Source organism: Ostrea edulis, chromosome 6 (genome assembly GCF_947568905.1).
Source record: "Ostrea edulis chromosome 6, xbOstEdul1.1, whole genome shotgun sequence".
NCBI classification, from domain to species: domain Eukaryota; kingdom Metazoa; phylum Mollusca; class Bivalvia; order Ostreida; family Ostreidae; genus Ostrea; species Ostrea edulis.
This window is the reverse complement of record NC_079169.1, coordinates 53,243,891-53,265,507: the sequence shown is the minus strand read 5'-3', so window position 1 is coordinate 53,265,507 and position 21,617 is coordinate 53,243,891. Positions and strand designations below refer to the sequence as shown.

Sequence of the window (21,617 nt, the reverse complement as noted above, 5' to 3'; positions counted from 1 at the left end):
CTGGTATTATTTTAGAATTAGCCCCTACGTTTTATTATAACAAATAGAACATAGGGCTAATTTTAATTGGACTGTACAATACACATACAATATACATGTACAAGAAGTATACAAAGTCTCTAAGGCCAGACGTTTGTATATATGTAAAAAGATCAAAGGAAAGATGAGGAACTGATATCAAAAACAAAATAAAAAATAAATGAAGAAATTATCCATACAAGTATTGTATTATTTACTACCAAAAGCAGTACTGCTGATAAGTTACAAAGAACATATATTACAATAATAACATCAACATAGGCTCTACCTGTTGCCCAATCCTGTTGAGTTTCTCAATAAAATATGTTTAAATTAAAAATAAGTTATGATAAAAAAAAATTAAGCACGAAATAGAGCATGTGTTTCAAATAATATAAAGAATCTTTTGTCAATCTACCAAGACGAGACAATGACGAAGTTGGACAAAACCTATTGACAAATAACAACTATAATGCCGCACATTATTATTATTATAACTTAAATAAAAGTATAAATCACGTTGTTGAAGTAGCTGTGGATCTACTCCAGACTTGATAAAAAAAAAAAAATACATGACTGCGTGACCACCTAGAGGGAAATAGACGGCTAAGAACGTACATTGTAGCTTCATTTTAGAGGAGGGGTCTCTCTCTCTCTCTCTCTCTCTCTCTCATGATGTTGTTTCATTATTTAATGCATCTAAATTAAAAACTGATTTCATATAGAAATGAAATATATATATATATATATATATATATATATATATATATATATATAAAACATTATTTGGTGATCAGCAATTTTATTAACAGTCTACTAATGTTCGACAGTGGCTGCATAAGGGTGATTTTAAAAAAAAAAATGACTGCTGTTGGCCGGGTTATTTATTTATTTATTTTTTTCAACTTCACTGAATCATTATAATTAATAAATGACCATATTGTACCTAGATCTAAGTTTGATTATTCAAAGTTGTATTAATGTAAAACTTATACGGTACCAATTGTGATGCACCAGATGCGCATTTCGACAAATAATGTCTCTTCTGTGAGTGATGCTCATCCGAAATGTTTGAAATCCGAAATAACAATGAAGTTTTAGAGCTATTATAGGGGAAAACAGTGTGCCAAAAAAGTGGAGTCAAATTCAAATTAAGATAAACGAAGACATATAAAATTTTGAAATATTCTAATAACAGTTAGTATGTCAATCAAAAAATAAAAAAGACAAATAACTATAGTTAATGATATTGATGAAAAAGAGAATATTTTTTCTCTCCAAATTGTTACAAGTGTATCGTGTAAGAGTAGAATAGACAGTGCATTTTGTAGTTTGCATAAAATGTCACAAAAAAGGGTTACACTCCGCGGGACACTTTTTTTGCATGTTCTTTTATGACATAACTTTTAAACCAGTAAATATATCCTCCTGAAATTTATGGGATTACTAAACACATTATAAGAAAGTAAATGGGTAGTCTACTTGTATCAACAGGGCAGTTTAGATAAAGAAAAAGTGTTCGGCGGTGGAGAGCAAGTGTTCGGCGGTAGCTACATATACATAAACTTTACAGTTATTGATACAAACACAAACGATACATTGAATTATTGAAATAGACATTTATTTATTTAATTATTTTATTTATTCATTTTTTTTTCATTGTACTCGTTTATATTTGGTGATCAGCAATGTGCTTAAATTTGATCGGGATCGGGATCGGAGTCAAACGCTAAACTGTAGTCTGATGTATTTCCAAAAAAAGGCCTGGTTACACATGAAATTTGTTGCATTTTCCTATTTTTAGGTTTTATAAAATGCTAAAAACATCATAAATTATTTGTGATATTTGTTACAAGAGTCATGATACCCACCTTTCATACTATAAAGCACATCTTAGGTGTTTGGCGGTAGTATACAGATGTTCGGCGGTGGTTGTACATAACTTTTACAGTATTCTGTCACGTTATTAATACATATAAGTTCATTATATGAATGAAATACGTTGACTTATTCACATATGGTCTGTTTTGGGGATTTATTTTAATATATACATAATATTTTTGGTGGTCGGCAGTGTTCGGCTGTGTCGGGCGGTAAAAATACCCACCGCTAAGAGAGAGGGAAAAAAACGCAATGCATATTTTAAGGGAGTTAACATAATACACAAAAATTGTACCAAAAAGTAGATAACAATTGGGGTATATGCCACCCCTGTCATATATGTGTGCCCTTACTCTACAATGTATGATAAATTTTGATTCAACATGCAATTAGAGGGTGATTTTGATGATGCTGACATTCATATGTACCGTAATAAAATGAATTAGTAAGTTGTAAGCGAGGAAACCAGCACTTGACGAAGGAATTAAAAAAACACCCTAGTTTAATTACTGGTAAAAATTTGTTGGGTATAGGTAATTGTAAGCTGATAAGCAGATTGCATGCCCTGGAGTAGAGACATTAGGATTTTGACTTCCTGTATTTGACACGTTGAACATATACACACAGGGTCTTCTCCCCATGTGTTGTTTTAAGAACACGTGCAGCAGGGACCCAACAGGTGTACATATAAACGATGTTCGATTGAAATGGAAAAACATGCAAAAATCTTTCTTTTACTAGCATAAATTAAAATTTATTACATTTTTTTTAATTCTCAACTCTTAGACTTCTGCTTTAAATTTTGCCAAGATGGCACCACTGTTGAATTAATTAGTGGAAATCCTTGATAAATACTTGTATTGTTTAAATGCTAATATCTCAGCCATTTGCAACAATATATTTATAAAAGTTTTATGAGAATTCATTAGAAAAAATCAAGGATTTCAATTATGAGTTTCATTTTCTCAGATTTTTTATATTTACTGGTACAGGTAAGTCTAAAGGTGAAAAATACCACAAATATATACCAGGTTGAATAAATGCATAATTCTTCACCATTTTGTACTTTTAGGTACATGCAATGAAGTAGAAATTGTTCAATGTTTATGCCAGGAATAAGAAATTTTTTTTATGAGTTTATTTACACATTATGGACAGGTAACACAATTCATATCAAAGTAACAAAATGAAAAGGAAATGAAGTACAGTTTCAAAAGATATGGTTATCACTGTTATATTTTATATGATAATGTCAATATAAGGTTGTGCACAATAATACTAATCACACATGATAATGTTTATTCACTGTCTGTGTCACTATTGTCCTCGTTACCTGCGCCAGGTAACAATACAGCTTTGTACTGCTGTAGCGAATGGTACACACGAAAGCAGTCAGGAACACAGAGGAGCTTTTTGCAATCTGGGCACCAGAAAGTGGTTTGCTTTCTCTTGAAGCCAGTCCTGTCAGTTTTCTTCGGATTGCAGGCATAACAATCCCAACACGGCTTAGCTCGCTTAGCATCTGGCTTGGGGGAATGTGGTCCGGAAAGTGACATACGTTCTGTAAGACGAGCTGCTTTGTCTCCTGTGTGCTTTCTTCCTTTGTTGGTGGAAGGCTCAGGAACATCAGGAGCTTCCTTTATTAAAGCTGTAACAAGAGCCATCTTGAAGTCATGGACTGCTTAGCTTCTTGTCATGAGTGTTGAATTTGCTGTACAAGAGGTAGGCGTTGACAACACATAGGTTGAAGAGATGGAAGAATAACTTCTTATACCATTTTGTTGTCTTTCTCAGGCAAGTGTTGTATTGCCCCATCTGATCAGACAAGTCTACTCCTCCCATTAGACTAATGTATTCCACAATACAAGTTGGTTTCACAAAAAACTCATTTGTTGTCCTGTCGCGTTTATTGAGTACTCTGGGCTGTCATGTTCGCTTCGTGAATCGTAGTCAGCATATTCACGTCTCGTTTGTCGTGGTACTTGACTGCCAGCATTTCTTCCCCTTCATTCCTTCGGAAAATAACTCGGGAAGGTTTAAGGTAGTACTCTACATCGTCATAATGGCTGACTTCCTTTAAAAACATGGATGAAAAAATCAATATCAGCAATATCTGTCTTTTCCTTTTCCATTTAAGTACCTAGCCGAGTAGCTCAGTAGGTTAGATTGCCGACTGCTGAACTGTAGGTCGTAGGTTCGAGTCCAGCAGGGGTTTTAAATTTTTTTCAGATTACCCTCTACTAAAACTGTATTTTTTGACAAAATAAAGTAAATTTGAAAATCTTCAACTTCAAAATATTGTTGTACATATCCTCCACTTTTCATCTACATCAAATTTCTCTGGTGTAGCAGACCTCCTTAAGCTTGATGTTCCTTTTCAGAGCTCCTGGCACACGTTTTCTGTTTTTTCTGAGTGTACCACAAGCGTAAGTGTTGTGCAGTCGCAACTCCCCGAACAACTCTGGTGATGTGTAGTAGTTGCACACATGTTCATGTAGACATGATGTCCTTTGTCTAAAAGTCCACATCTTGTAAGCAATCCCATCACTGTTCTGGTTGTTCCAGTGCAGTCTTCATTCACTCCAATTGCATCAGCATACAGTGTACAAGGTGTACTGCCAGTATAGATGTCGAATCCAATGCAGTAACCTGACTTCGCCTCACAAACTTGGTATAGCTTGATTCCAAACTTTGTGGGCTTTGCTGGGTTGTAAACACGGAATCTTAGTCTTCCCCTCCATGCACGTGGCTTCATCAAAACTAAGATCTCTGTCCGGTGAATACACCTCACTAAATGCAGTCAATAGTTGGTTTACAAACGGTCTCACCTTGAACAATGGATCAAAGCCCACCTGTCCTCTCGGAACCTGTATGTCATTGTCTGTGAGGTGAAAGTTACTCAAGATAAGTATAGAAATCGATCCCTGGGCATCTCTTCACGGAAGAATGGAGTATCCTGAACATCGTCGGTCGCCCAATAATTGCTCACATCATTCTTTTGCACTTATTCCCATGCAGATCATCAAGCTGAGGAAAACTTTCATTTCCGCCATGTTGACTGGACGCCATTGTTTAATCCGACTGAACTCAGCCAGGCTTACATTCCCTGCTTCTACTCGCCTTTGAGCATACAAATTTGTTTGCTCAACTAACAAATTTATAAAATCATCATTCACAAACAGCTTCAGAAAAGTTAAAGGCTCAAAATCGTCCATGTCCACGTTTAATTTCATTTCTCCGACGAACGGTGAATTCACAGGCGCGACATCTTCCCAAGACCAACCTTCTTCCAAGTCTATAGGAGAATTGCGGTCATTGTTGGGTACAAAATCCACCATGTGCACTTGTGCAAGCGTATTTCTGTTCCCCAATTGTATTTCTGCAAGGTTGAAGCCCTCAAAGTCTGATCCATTATCGCTATAGTCGTTAAAAAACTGAAACACTTCTTCGTCATCACTCCAATTCACATTCGCCATTTTACTTCAATTCAAAATATTTCCCCTAACATTAAACCTCTGTATTTGCCATTGTATTGTAATGAAAAGTCTAGAAAGCTTCCTAACGCATAAAGTAACGATCAGAAACATTCTTACAAGTTTATTTTGGGTTGTCACACAACCTTGACGAATGGAAATCCCCCAAAGTCACTCAGGTGTGTAAAACTACAATAGTCGCGCTCAGCAGCCAAAGGGTTAAAACATACAAAATAATATTTTGTTATTAATAAAAAAAATTAACCAATTCTCGAAGTCTACACATTTACTTCAACGCCATTAAAACAGACAGAACATATTAATCTTGCACTCATATGCAGTCATTTGTAGATCTATTTGCATTATTTTTTCACTGTAAAAAATTATTAGGACAAAGCTCCTAATCCTTATCATTAAAAGTAGCATACAATACTATTAAAATACAAAATTAAATGCTGGTTTTGGGGGTTTTTTTGGGTTTTTTTTTTAAAGAATAAAACAAGATGTGTTTGTGAAACACAAATGACCCCGATAATGGCCAATTCCGAAGATGGCCAAGGTCACAAGGGCAAATATCTTGGTACCAGTAGAAAGATCTTGTCAAAAGAAATGCTCATGTACAATATGAAAGCTCTAATATTTACCATTTAGAAGTTATGACCAATGTAAAAAAAAAATTAAAAGTAGGTCAAATGTCAAGGTCAAAAGGTAACGGAAAGGTCTTGTAACAAAGAATACTCATGTAAAATATCAAAGCTCTATCTCTTATTGTTCAAAAGTTATTAGCAAGGTTAAAGTTTTCAAAAAGTAGGTCAAACTCCAAGGTCACGGGGTCAAAATGTTGGTACCCACGGAAAGGTTTTGTCACAAGGAATACTCATGTGAAATATATATACATATATATATATATAAGAAAGGTTTCACGTCTTGAGCTTAGTATTATTCAATGTCCAGCACATCAATTTAAAACCAATTCATCATTGTCATTCTCTTTTATATATATAAAAAAAAAAATTAAAAAAAAAATGTTTTCCTAGTATATCGTGATTTATTGTCTATATTGTTTTATCATGAAGAAAATTTTGTGGCCACAAAAATGAGTATCCAAAATTGCCTGAGTGAACAAGGTTGATTGTTGCATCCTTGCAGTGAAAACTGTCAATCACCTCTTCCCTTTTTACAGACTGAATGATAATTATATAGCGTACTATGCACAAGTGAATATAGAGAAAATTGAGGTTTCATTAAACATCATGGTTTCACTTTCAGTCTGTTTTGAAAAAGCAAAACTTCACAGCAGTCAATATGTATTTGAGTATAATCCCTTCCTATAAGAACTGATACGTCTGTGTCACAGTCATTGAAGGTAGGCCCGATGGGAACAGGGGGACTCTTAAGCTCTTTCAAAAAGATTGCAGTTCTTGGTAGGTTTATTTCCTGAAAAATATAATATTACAACATGAAATGGCAGGCCAGTGTTTTACTGTTCAACACAAGGTGGTTGAATACATATAAACCTACTTAATTAATACTTACAACAGTAGCTAATAACCATATATTGTATCAAGATTATAATATAAAACATTGTATAACCATCTTTCAAAAAAAAGAAAGAAATGTAATCAAACCACCAAAAAGGACGGTGCCTCTTAAATAGATCTAGACCTACTTTCATGACTAGGTATATATTCAAGACGAGATTTTGTCCATATTTCGCTAGGCTCAGCTCAGGGTCAAATAAAAACATCTATATTTTAAGCAAGACATGGTTACAACACACAACATAAGGCATGACTCTTAAGTGGTGAGGGCAGCTGGATTCATTCGACCCCAATTCAACGTTTTAATGTATGTAATGTGTGCATGCTCTTACTTTATCTATAAATTCATACTTACATTTCAACTTTTACACTGACTGTAGACGGCTCATCAACTGGTTTTCTAGCGACACCTAAATCTTGTTTACGTCGTCCGCCATTGCTATTCACGTTCTTCAGTCGTTTCGTGTCATATCCTCGTCTTCACAATAAAGCATATATTGCTCAATCACTCAAAGTAGGAAATACGGAATTAGCCGATCGAGGTACCCTTTGATTTCCGCCGAAACACTGAGCTGCGCGCTTTTATTTGAAGCAGATGAAAGATCGGAGTATCGATGCTAGAATGGCTAACCGATTTGTGACCCGGTCTGTACAAGATCAAATGTGTAACAGAGCAGTCATACAAAGCACATTTAATTCAACTTCGAAGTAATGAAAAGTGCATTTCAACGTGCACCGACATTATTAGGTAAGTGTATATGGAAACAGATAGGCATAGGCTAACGTAAACATGCATTCCATTGTCATTGGTCAGGACATAGCCAAACATTGATTGCTGTGATAATATTTATTACATAGAACATAGAGCATATTTAATTTTCCAATTAAGGGCCCTCAAGGGGCAGCACGGAAATATATAAAAATAGGCCTACTGTACATATACCAGTAAAGAAAGAAGTGATTACATAACACATAGTTACATGCAAATACATGTATTGTTCAAAATAAATTTTCCAGCTATATTTAGAATAGATGGTTCCTCAGAACATAATATGTTAATGAATTTTTGTTCATCATAAGTTTAGTAAAAAATTGAACTTCTATCTATAGCACAACAAAAAGATTTTCTTTCATCAACAAACTTTTTCACATTTAATCAAAAAATGAATCTTATCCTAGCAGGCTAATGAACTGGAGTTGCATTTGTTACATATTTGTTCATTCCTATAGTAATACCAGAATATTATCTACCAACTTCAATCATTAATTTTATATTTTATGAGCTGATATCCGTAACTTACAAATAGATCTTTTAATATCAAAATTCTTAATTTTATTAAGGTAGTTCTCAAAACATGTTTACATTTAATTATCAGGTACTAGTGGCCATTTGAGTACAGAAAATTGATCAGTAGGCCTAAATAAAGTCAAGGAGAGTGGAGACCAATGGGCATGAAGGCTGGTAAATCGGTGTAAATTGTTGAAATAGGACGCATAAGGAATATGGATTTCAATATGCGTGTACAAGAATTTATTGCACTAATTTTTTGGTTGATGACAGATTGAATTGAGCCTAGTTGAATACATTCATACTATAGATATAGTTATTTTTATTATTTTTTTTTTTAGTATATTTAGATCTACATCTTTATAATCATGTTGCTATCTGAACCAGGGTCTTTGTATTCATTTATGAATGTATGTTTAATGACTTTAATCCAGAATATATATGCATTAATAGATACAGAACATTTGTTGTTTTACATTTTGAAATCTTCCGCAAAGTAATCAATGCACTATATAGAACACATTTGTGCTTTAAAGCAGCACAGTTTTGCAGCCTAATGCAGTCCTAATTTAAATATTTGAAACGGGCTGCAACTGCGCTGCAAACCAAATGTCCATATTTGGTATGGCGTACTGCTTTGCAGTCTTTTTTGCAGTACAAATGCAGTCCTAATTTAAATATTTGAAACGGGCTGCAACTGCACTGCAAACCAATGTCCATATTTGGTATGGCGTACTGCTTTGCAGTACTAAAGTAGTACTGCTGGTCAGCATGTACTGCAGAGCAGTGCATATGGTATCTGTACTGCAAATCAGCATATACTGCAGAGCAGTACATATGGCAACTGTACTGCAAGTCAGCACATGTGCTGCAAGACAGGATATACTGCACAGCAGTCTTTTTTTGCAGTACAAATGCAGTCCCAATTTACATATTTGAAACACGCTGCAATTGCGCTGTTTCCATGTATTCTTTCATTTAAAAGTTATGCAGCACACTTGCAGTAATGCTGGAGTTGTACTGAAAGTGTGCTGGGATTTTGAACTGCTTCTGTGCTGCATATGTACTTCAAGTATGCTGCAATTCCGTAAGGGAATTATACCTGCTCTATCCATTTAGTATCAAATTAGTATCAATAGCACTAAAGAAGATGTTATTTAAATGTTTTACACATAAACACTAAATACCAAGTCAGAACCCCTACCCTGAGGATCACGAAATCTACAATTTTGGTAGAGGCCTTCCTGCTCTACATCACTATGCATTTAGTTTTTCTTACATGCATGTGTGCGGTTCTTAAGAAGATTTTTGAAAATTGGTCTATTTTGGGCAGTTTTTACCCCGCCCCTAGGGCCCAAGGGGTACTGGAGTCCAGAAATTTACAATTTTATGTCCCCTTGTCCCAATGATGCCTCAAATTTGAAAAGAATTGGACTGGTAGTTATTAAGAAGTTAAAAATGTTCAATTGTTAACACACGACGGATGACAACCAATTGCAATAGGTCACCTGAGTTTACTCAGGTGACCTAAAAATATGTCGACTAGTAAACTCTCTATAGCACCAGTTCGTACGGACTAGTGAAAATCCGGAAATCAATACTGAATTGGTTAAGATTTTTGCAAACTTGTCTGAGTCTCTTAGATGTTTGAAGTTATGGTCAATTACCTGCATGTTAAAAGTCTTTGCTTGACAATGACATGCTGATCTTCCAAACACATGGAGTGCATTTGAGACCGCCGTTCTTTACACGAGTACAAATTCCTGCCAATTTTGAACGCCAAGTACGCATCATGAGAACGGGTTCGAGGTGCAAGAACTCACCACCTCTGTAAGTAAGTGTGGTCAAAGAACACGCTCGTGCGCACATGTTCTTGTCATTATCAACACAGGAGTTCATAAAATATACACTTATATAGCTCATGACTTGGACAATCGAGTAAATTCTATTGACTTGATTGATAAAATTTTGAACTCCTGTGACTCCAAGAACTGAGCACAAGAACAACGGGAACGTCGATCTTGAATGCACTTATGGATGTTTATAAAAGGGGTTACATGATTAACTCGGACGTTAATGCATGCTTCTAAAAATCTTGAATGCAAAATAAAGTATGGTGGTCTGAATTGTTTGCAAATGTGATGTGTTTGGTTTGATTAAATGTCCTATTGAATAATATGAAGATCATTTCATATGATATACTGGACGGACTAGTGAAATGCTTTGCGGACTAGTGAACATCAATAGTCACTAGTCCATACGGACTAGTGCTTGAAAAAGTTAATTTCGAACCCTGTATATGTATCACCATTTTCGTTATAATGCCACATTTTTCTACGAATGTTTATCCTATTACTTAAAATTTTCGTTAAAACACCAAATTCGCCATCACCATCTGCCACGTGGTTTTACTATGAAATTCTATCTCAAAGTGTTAATTACCTCTCTCTCTCTATATATATAGACCACCATTGGTGCACATTGTCTGTGAACCGTAAAATTGGGTCATTTATACTGATCTTCAGCGTATTACCTGGGCAGGAGGATCCCAGTAATTACTGTTACGTATTAAATAAACAGATAGAAATACTTAATATGATCTGTTAAGTCTTCTTGTTTTTACATCATAGAAAAATATTTCAGTTTAGCTATGGCTTCTCCACAAATAACGAAAATATAGACAAGGTTTTTAAATAACTTGGAACATACTGTATGTGTCTTTTATGTGTATTGTTTTAAAATGAAACTATTAAACTAAACGGATAAAACTATTAAATCATGTTATAGAAAATTTGAAGGAAAAAAATTGCGCAATATTTTTACATCATCATAATTACATAAGTACTGTATATGATCAACAATAAGGAGCTAACAATTGGTCCAAAACTCTATATCCGACTTATAGGCGAGTCCTGGAAGATTAGCATTTTTCTGGACAGCGTAATGTATAATATTTTTGAACAACTTTGTACTCCCGACGATTATCATGATTAACGTTGACTGGACATATTATTCATGTATTCTAGGATGCATATAAAGTTCAAGTATTTACATATTTTAATGATTTTATTCATCTTAAGTGCATAATTATGTTCCCCAAACAAAGTTTGGGAACATATTGTTTTTACTCTGTTTCTTATTATGTTCCCCAAACAAAGTTTGGGAACATATTGGTTTTACTCTGTTTCTTATTATTATGTTCCCCAAACGAAGTTTGGGAACATATTGGTTTTACTCTGTTTCTTATTATTATTATTATTATTATTCTTTCTTTCTTCTTGGGACTTTTTTGTCCACGAGTGTTCTCAGAAACTACTCAAGGGATCAATATGAAACCTTTTTAGGATGATAGTATAGCATATGTAGATGTGCGGAACGAATGTCATTTTGTCTGAAAATGCATGCATGTGCATGCACGTGCATTGGATTTTTTGTTTACAAACTTTGGAATGCGTCTAACTTTTTTATTTTTCAATGAAATCGTTTGCTATTTATATCATAGGTATAACTTGGATCCCTTAACTGTTTGGCATCGTCAAAATTTCAATTCTGCACGCGCATGCACGTGTGCTTCAATTTGATTGGATAATACAAAACCATTAATAACTTTCATGTAAATTAAGATAATTTGATGATATTTACAGGATAGGTAAAGATTATAAATATCTACAGATCTATTTTTAAAAAACTGAAAACGCGCATGCTGGCGCACGCGCATTGACATTTCAATATTCAATTCTTTCAATGACCATAACTTTTTTGTTTTTTGTCAAAATCTTTTCAAACTTGTATTGTATATGTATCTTGATATTCTTAACAAAAGTGTACAGTCATAATTACCATCCGGCACGTGCATGCACGTGTGCTAAATTCTGATTGGACGACTTTCAAATCGCCATAACTTTCTTATAAATGACGGAAACAATATGAAATTTATACTGTGAGTATATCTATCAAATGTCTATTGAATGACATCAACATTGATGCTGAGTCATACTCACGTGCCCGTGTATGCACGTGCATATCTTTTCTTTCATTTTTCGGGAACAAAAATGGTTATAACTATTGAATTAAAAACTGAAATGAATTCAAATTTACCCTGAGGATCTATGATATGAATGTCTATGAAATGGTGTCAACAAATTTTCCATTATCAAAATCGCGTGCGCGTGAATGCGCGTGCATTGTAATTTTTGACGTCTAAATTTAAGTATTGGTCTATAACATTTTGAGATTGCAATGAATAGCTTTGAAAATTAGGTTGCAGGTATGTTTTGGGCCTCTCAATTCATTAATAGTCTCAAAATCACTTCCCTGCACGCGCATGCACGTGCGCTTAATTCTGATTGGACAATTTTGAAATCCCAATAACTTTCTTATGAGTGAAGCAATCGATTTCAAATTCATATAGTAAGTATGTCTATTGAATAGCATCAACAAAAATGCTTTGTCGTACTCACGTGCACGTGTATGCACGTGCATTGATTTTCTTCCTCGTAGTTTTGAGTTGCTGTTAATTTCTCGTTTTTCATTGAACTTTGTGAAACTTTTCTTGTAGTCATGTAGTAAGACTTGTAATGTATCGACAAAGGCAAATTTTTCACCAGCACGTGCGTGTGCGTGCTTGCACGTGCGTAGAATTTTCAGATCTCTATAACTGATTTGTTTTAGCATGAAATGAACTGAACGTTATAAATTAGTTATATATTCAGACTCTTCACAGATTAATATGGTCAAAACCACTGGGTACTGAAACAAATGACACCACTTTCGAAATGGGGGAATGTTTGGGGAACATCTGTAACGGTCCCCGTTACAATAAGTACTAGTTATTATTATTATTATTATTCTTTTTCTCCGGTACTTTTTTGTCCGGTAGTGTTCTCAGAAACTACAAAAGGGATCGATATGAAACTTTCCAGGATGATAGTATAGCATTTGTAGATGTGCATAGTGATAGTCATTTTGTTTGCACGTGCATGCAAGCGCGCGCACGTGCATTGCAATTTTGGTACAAAAAATGGAAAATCAGAATATTGAAGGAAGCGATATAAAACCTAAATAGGATGATAGTATATCATTTGTACATATGAAAAATAATAGTTATTTTGCCAGCACGCACACGCATGCGCGTGCACGCGCATTACAAAATTTGTACGCTAACTTTGGAATCAGTCTAACTTTTTTGTTGTTCATTGAAATGGCTTGAAATTCATATCATAGGTAGATATTGAGACCCTTAACTGATTTACATGGTCAAAATTACCAATTTGCACGCGCATGCACGTGCGCTTCATTTTGATTGGATAATGCTAAAACGTTTGTAACTATCTTATTTATGAAGCGAATGAGATGATATTCACAGCATATGTAGACAATATGTGTATCTATATGTTGGTGTAAAAAAAAAATGCACACGCGCATGCGCGTGCAACGTTTTTTAAATGTTCAATTTTTAAAGGACGATAACGTTTTTGTTTTTCATCAAATTCTATTCATATTAGGGGTTTAGATGTATCTTGGTACTCCTTACAAATTGCTGTGGTTAGAATTACTGCTCAGCACGTGCATGCACGTGTGCTGATTTCTGATTGGACGATTTTAAAATCGCTATAACTTCCTTATATTTGGTGGAAACGTTATGAAATTCATACTGTGGGTATATGATACAAATGCCTGTTGAACGACATCAACAAAAAATCGGAATCATACATGCGTGCGCGTGTATGCACGTGCAACGCTTTCTTTCATTTCTTGGTACTGAAATGACCATATTGAACGTACTACATGTAATTAAAGGCTAAAATAAAATGATTTTTTGCTATAGATTCACAACGACATCACTTTTTAATTGGGGGAGGTTTGGGGAACATCTGTAACGGTCCCCGTTACAATTAGAACTAGTTATTATTGAAATTGATTTGTTGATAAAATGAATAAATATATATCAGTGCATTTCACAAAATATTATTTGAAACAGAGGTGAAAATGTTAAGAGCATTGGTTTGAAATCGATAAGACACAAACAAATGAATGAACAGCGAAGTTACAACAGCCCTTATCATTGTCACATATGCTTCAAAGCATACAAACCTCAGAAATGTTGGATGTGTCACTCTCTACTTTTCTCTTAGAAGAAACAGGTTCTCTAAAAAAAAAAAAAAAGGAAGGGGGGGAGATAAAACTACAATTGTGTAAAAATGAACGAAACAAAAAACAAGATTTGTTTCTGAAACAATATATGCCCCTTTTCTGTCCCAATTAAGGTAGCTATTGATAGCTAGCCCCAAAAAAACCGCTCATTGAATTTTTTTCAATTTTATTTATTATAACATTTTGACTTTATTCTACAACATATCAAAAAATCAACAAAAGTAATCAGGTTAATTTTCGAGGAAAGCGAGATTGAAATCCCCTCTTTTACAGCCCCAAAAGGCAAAAAATGCCAAAATTGAGCAAATTAACACAGAAGCCAATAAAAATTTTATTGACACCAGAAATATTGTTTGTCATATATAGTTGTGTATATTAAACACAAACAGATAAAAAGTCAACATTGATTAGAAATTCAAAATGCATCTAAGGAAAACATTGGGATGATTCGACTTGGCAATTGGCCAAATTTACCCTAAATATGGCGTTTCTCAAATACTATCAGGCATACATTTTCTGACAACAACAAAATTCTGCTCATAAAATTCCTGATTTTATTTCATTTTTACAATAAGTCAAGTAGTATCTAAAATATTGAATAGAAAAAAATATATACCAAATGAGGTTTAATCTGAAACTATGTCAGATTTTGTAACCCTACCCCCTCCCTTCTAAAAATGAATTTTAAAAGATACAGTCAGCAGAGATAAACTATTGACCTTAAATGATTAAGCATTCCCAAATTACCACATTGAGCATTCAAACTCGCAATACTAGAAGTTCCTATGAGCCATTTAAGAATGATATATATTGTGTGCTATTGCAGTTGACCTTTTCGCACTCACAATGATTGCCTAAATATTTAGTTATTTTTCATACAATTTCTTGTAATAACTGGACCAAATCTATTACCTATACACATTTTTTTTTATAGAAATTTATATCACTATACAGTATAAATACTATAATACACCAAATATGTTTAAATAACCATTTCATATTTCAATAAATAATTAATATCAATGGAAAGAGACCCATGGACTGCCCATGGATCACTACATTTAAGTCCATCTGAGTCATCTTGCCCTCACAGATAGGTGTGTCTTTCATAAGTTTAAGATTTCTAATTGTACTTTCACAACGAACCAAAAACTCACTATTGGATAATTGAGAATGCATGTACATGTATATTGCATTAACTAACTGTAGTTTTCCCCAGGTGAAGGTCTATGTTCACTGTATGTATAAGGGGGAGGGGGGGCCGGGGGGTGAATTAGTTCCATTATGAAACATTTCTAAAAATTTGATATACATTAATGTATCAATGATGTATGTTTCAACTAAATTTTGAATTACAAGGAAAATTCAAACACATTGATTGAAGTTATAAAATTGATATTCTATCATGTGCACATTTTTTACTAATATATCTAAGAAAGAATAATCAACATTGAAATTTCCTTTACATCTATGCAATATTATTGTCTTTCAAAAGACATGTACATGTAATACACGAGTACATGTACTTGTTTTCCCTTAAATTCACAATTTAGTTTAAAGTATGCTGTACAACATCCACTGCTCTGAGCTCATATAAGTGAATTAATGTTTTTCATCCAAGTCCCAAATTTTGCAGTAGTTCTTTAATCTTTGAACTGGATCAAACATTTTTAAATTTGTGGAGTTGTGGGGGTCCAGGGGATATGTCATCATCACTGTAAATGGAGTACCTGTTCAAAATATAGATAAATATATTTAAATATAGCAAAAAAGATGAATATCTGATATACTCAGAATTGTCTTTACAAATGTTTATCAAAAGAAAATATAGTACCTCTCTTGCTGTTATACTTGTTGACTCGAAATCCACTTCAACCTGCACTGGTCCTATCTAACCTCCCTTGGTCTTCAGGCTGATGCCTAGAAAAAAGATCATCATAATTGATATCTGCACAGTTAGGTCTATATTATACCATTGAGTAATTAGACTGCGTGAGACAATGTGAATTTTAAAATTGTGTCTCAACACATATTCAGTGAAAATTTAAATACTGATGTTTCAAAATTATAAATTGCAATATGAAATGACATGTATATATGTTTTCATAAACTGCCATTGACTCATCATATCTGTTTTATTTACAAAATGTGGGTCAAGAGAAGGGCATACGTGTAGTATACATATCTTACTTATACATACAGTGCATACATTTGCCTATGAGAGGGCATATGCAGACTTGTGATTAATTTACATTATTTTTAAAAAGGTTTTGCCAACCTACATGTTTGTGTGAAACATGAAACCTCAGGTTTGATATATTTCTTAGGTCACTGAAATTTCAAAGTAATAGTATATGTATACTATAGTCTAGGGAATTATAATTCAACACATGCCCCCCCCCCCCCCCCCCCCCCCCACTTTCTATCCGGTTCCCTCATACCCCTAGATAGTAGGTCTATACAGATATTTGTTTTTCATTACTTTTATACATGTAGTTCAAGGTATGTTATTTTCGTAACGGTTATTTTAATACCGATATTTTCTTAATAAAAGAGTTGTGAGAGCCCATGTTTACAAATGTGGTATACATTTACATGACATCCGTTCGTTTACAATCAAATGCACAGGTGGGAGTTATATTTTAAGCACACATGGAATACATATATACATACAAAATAATACATCTACTGTATGTCGTGTGTTTAAACTTACAGATGTTATTATAAATCGCGTTGTGAAATAGCAGAGGAAATGTGAGTTGAACTTTTGAATACAAATTTATAGCATTTTTTTCACTCACCAAACGAAACTATGATTTCGTTGTCCAAGTTGAATGCATCCACCAACTTCCTCTTCTTGCAAGAAACTTTGTTTAGCCTCTCAATGACTGTATAAACAGTATTTAATCTCGCAGCATGCTACACTCCGACATTACGATGTATCAACCAACAACTTCGTTTACGTAGCGCATCTATGTACATGGATTGGTGGTTGGTTTAACATTTCGATTAGCAAAAAGTTTCACACAGATGAAACATTCGATCTACCATTATTTCAGATATTGACGTATACTTATGGGGTATGTGCATATTTTCTCTTAGGCGAGTCAATCACAGCAACAAAACACTTTCGGAACCCCTTTTTGTTTTTCGACTATTCTATGACGGAGTAAGGAATCCTGGAAAATGAATTCACGTGAAAATACACAATTTTTACTGATCACGTGGTTGCTATCCGTCGCTACCTTAAATCACATGCAGTATACAACATAATTAATCCACTATAGAATTTAATTTGTGTGGTGAAGTACAATGTTACACAAATTCAATGCCCAAAAAATCAATATATGCACCCAGGGGTGCATGAGCCGTGTTGCATGGGATACATTGTAAAGTCAGGAATGATGTGGCAATTATTATGTTCCCCAAACAAAGTTTGGGAACATATTGTTTTTACTCTGTTTCTTATTATTATTAAGGTCTTCCGTTTCCAACGGAAGACCTTCTAGTGATTCTACTGTTTATTATTAAGGTCTTCCGTTTCCAACGGAAGACCTTCTAGTGATTCTACTGTTTATTAAGGTCTTCCGTTTCCAGTTTCCAACGGAAGACCTTCTAGTGATTCTACTGTTTATTAACGTCTTCCGTCTCCAACGGAAGACCTTCTAGTGATTCTACTGTTTATTAGGGCTTTCCACCTTTCTGTGGAAAGTCCTATTGTTATTGTTCTGTTTATTATTTTCCTGCCGTCAAAAAAAATTTTTGTCTTAAGACTTATCGAAAAACTTTATAGTCCATCATATAGTACTTCTTGAGAAACGAATACAGTTCACCCTGCGTAATTGAACTTTGACCCCTTACGGAGTTATTGGACCTTTCGCAGAAATCATTGTTAGCGCTTCTACTTTGTAACCGTAAATGATAGGAGGATAAAATCTTTTCTAAAACATAGAGGGTAATTAGTAGAAGCGAAGAATTTAAAATGAAGGGATTCGGTGTCCCCTAAAGGGAGTTAATGCCTCTTTATGTTTTGCGATTTATTCGTAAAACATGTCGAGCTTGAGAACGGTTTGTCATAGAGACATGGGACCAACTGGAATAGGATCGGTGACGTTTGACCTTGAAAATTAGGTCAAGGTCATCAGAAAAATGGAAAAATAGCACTTTTTATACTCTCTTTCCTGCTTAAGATAGCGTTGAAATATTATATGGGTAAGTATTGACTTCTTGATTGGTTTTGATAGTATGCATTTCAACTTTGAACTTTGACCCTCCTGTGAATTTCGGAGACTCGCGTCGAAAACCTTGTTATCGCTACTCATACTTAATGGAAAGTCATAGAGACACGAAACCTTCGCTAATGAATTCACAGTAAAACCCTCTTGCAAAGAAAAAATAATCAAAGGGATACGAAAACCCTTAAGCATAGTTATTGCCCCTGAAAGTCTCCAACATCATTATCTAAGCCTATAACTTTTATATTAATATAGATAGAGACATGGGACCACTTGCTTTAAGATCGATGACCTTTGACATTCAAAATGAGGTCAAGGTCAAAGGTCAAGGTCATCATAAAAATTATTATTTTTCCATTTTAAAGGTCTTTCAAAGGATTTTTAGGATTGAGAAACTAACCGAAAACCCCTAAACAAATTTTTGCCCCTGAATATCTTGATTAACGTTTTTAAGCTGATAGCTTTTACATTAATATAGATAGAGCCATTGGATCACTTGCATTAAGAGTGATGACCTTTGACCTTCAAAATGAGGTCAAGGGCAAAGGTCAAGGTGAAAATTATTATTTAAATTTTCAAGGTCGTTTTGAGTTTCGTACATCATCTTAAATATTCTTAAATATCTTTTCTTAAATCATTGTAGGTGGAAAGCCCTCTAATTGTTCGCAAACAATTAGGATCACTAGTTATTATTATTATTATTATTTTTTCCCTTTCGTCTCCGAGACCGTTGGATGGATTTTCCTGAAACTTCCACAGGTTATAGACAACGATGGTACCTCGAGGCATTTTTTTCATTTTTTCAAAATTCACTTCCGTTCGTCAGATACGTCCGATTTTCCGGTTTTTGAAAGAAACTTTGTCCGGGGGTAAACTTGAAAACCACTAATTAAAAGATAATCGAATGAAACTTTCAGGGATGATAGATCTATTTTCTCTATGGTGCATGCACGTAATATTTTTTGTCGCCGTCACTTCCGGTCGTCACCGGAAGTGATCAAATAAATCATCAATTTCAAACTTTTTTCTTTCAAATTGAAACCTACTTTGGTTTACTATATCTCGTCCTAATTCTCAAAAAATGTTGACCCCACCGGAAGTTGAATCTCCAACTTCCGGTTATATCAAAGAAAGACTATTCATTCTCTCATTTTTCAGTGCCATAAATCTCGGCCATGAAACTAGTTAATGAGTTGAGTTTTACAAATATTATAGTCACTATAAATGTCTAGAGTAACGTCAAATATTTTTGTAAAATTCACTTCCGGTCGGCAAATACGGCTTATGAGCTGTTTTTGTTGTCAATCGTTTTTCTCAGAAACGGTAAAAGATAGAGTCACCAAAATTTCAGAGTTAATAGATCTCACTTTGTAGGGGTGCAGTACGGGCTAAGAATGTCGGCCGTCACTTCCGGTCGTCACCGGAAGTGATTAATAAATCATAAATTTCAAACTTTTTTCTTTCAAATTGAAACCTATATCGGTTTATTAGGTCTCGTTCTAATTCTCAAAAACTATTGACCCCACCGGAAGTTGAATCTCCAACTTCCGGTTATATGAAAGAAAAACTATTCATTCTCTCATTTTTCAGTGCCATAAATCTCGGTCATAAAACAAGTTAATGATTTGAATTTTACATATGTTATAGACATTATAAATGTCTAGTGTAAATTTAAATATTTTTGTAAAATTCACTTCCGGTCGTGAGATATGGGGTGGACATATTCAAACCTTGTTTTTTCAGTTTCTCAATAATGAATATAGATAGACGCTTGAAACTTGTAGAGTTGATCAACTAACATTAGTCCATTGTACACATACATTCAATTTTTTCGTCCGTCACTTCCGGTCTATACCGGAAGTATTTGAAAAATGTCGATTTTCCGATTTCTTCGAGTGATTTCTCAGAGATGGTGGATACATTTTCTTGAAATTTTCAGGAATAATCTCTTATGAAAGGACCTTCCTATAACTATTTTTGTTTTTACAAAATTCACTTCCGGTCGGAAAATATGGGCGATTTTCTGTTTCTCAAAAGGAATTTTGTCCAGCATTTTTCTTGGAAAAGGTAAAATATTGGTTCATCAATTATTCAGGAATTATAAATCTCCGTTTGCAGTCGTGCAGTAGAGGGTTGAACATGTCGACCGTCACTTCCTGTCGTCACCGGAAGTGATTGAAAGAATCGCAAATGTCAAACTTTTTCTTGTAAATTGAAACCTATACTAGTTTATTAAGTCTCTTTGAAAGTGTCAAAAGAATATTGACTCCGTTGGTAGTCAAAACAACTACTTCCGGTTTCTTGATAAAATACATTTTTACTTTTCATCTCTTTGTCACCATAAATCTCGCGTATATTTGAAGTCTTTCATATGATTTTCACATGTCATAATAAAAGTATCAACTTCTAGAGTTTGGATCATTTTGTTTTTCAAAATTGACTTCCGGTCGGTAGTAACCTACTACTTTTTCTTTCTTTAGTCTACTTCTTTTTGTTGAGAACTCTTTCAGATAGAGACGTGAAATTTTCAGGGAATATAGACAGTAAAGAGTCGATGTCATTTATAGGAAAACGCATCATAAAAGTGCTTCCGGTCATCACCGGAAGTTACGAGAAATGAGTAAAAAATTCGATAATACATTTCTCATTCATTGTTAAGGCACATTTTCTGATATATTTAAATGGTTTTCGTAGGAACAGAAAGCTCTTTACCGGAAGTGATCTAACGGAAGACCTACTCATTACTAGTAATGAGTTTCTAGTTATTATTATTATTTTTTTTTTTTTTCCCTTTCGTCTCCGAGACCGTTGGATGGATTTTCCTGAAACTTTCACAGGTTATAGGGAACGATGGTACCTCGAGGCATTTTTTTCATTTTTTCAAAATTCACTTCCGTTCGTCAGATACGTCCGATTTTCCGGTTTTTGAAAGAAACTTTGTCCGGGGGTAAACTTGAAAACCACTAAAGATAATCGAATGAAACTTTCAGGGATGATAGATCTATTTTCTCTATGGTGCATGCACGTA

At 34.3% G+C, this 21,617-nt stretch overlaps 1 protein-coding gene across 3 annotated transcripts in view; it reads right to left on the bottom strand.

Annotated features, from left to right (window-relative positions):
* Nucleotides 1-21,617, bottom strand: part of LOC125646740 (uncharacterized) — a 149,239-nt gene that overhangs the window by 55,613 nt on the left and 72,009 nt on the right. For 2 of the 3 annotated variants that reach the window (XM_056139987.1, XM_056139986.1), the window contains exon 5: nucleotides 14,295-14,349. The exons of the other annotated variant lie outside the window; for it this stretch is intronic. In XM_056139987.1, the coding sequence (XP_055995962.1) occupies nucleotides 14,295-14,349 (55 nt within the window). The remainder of the gene's footprint in view (nucleotides 1-14,294; nucleotides 14,350-21,617) is intronic. 3 annotated transcript variants of the gene reach the window in all.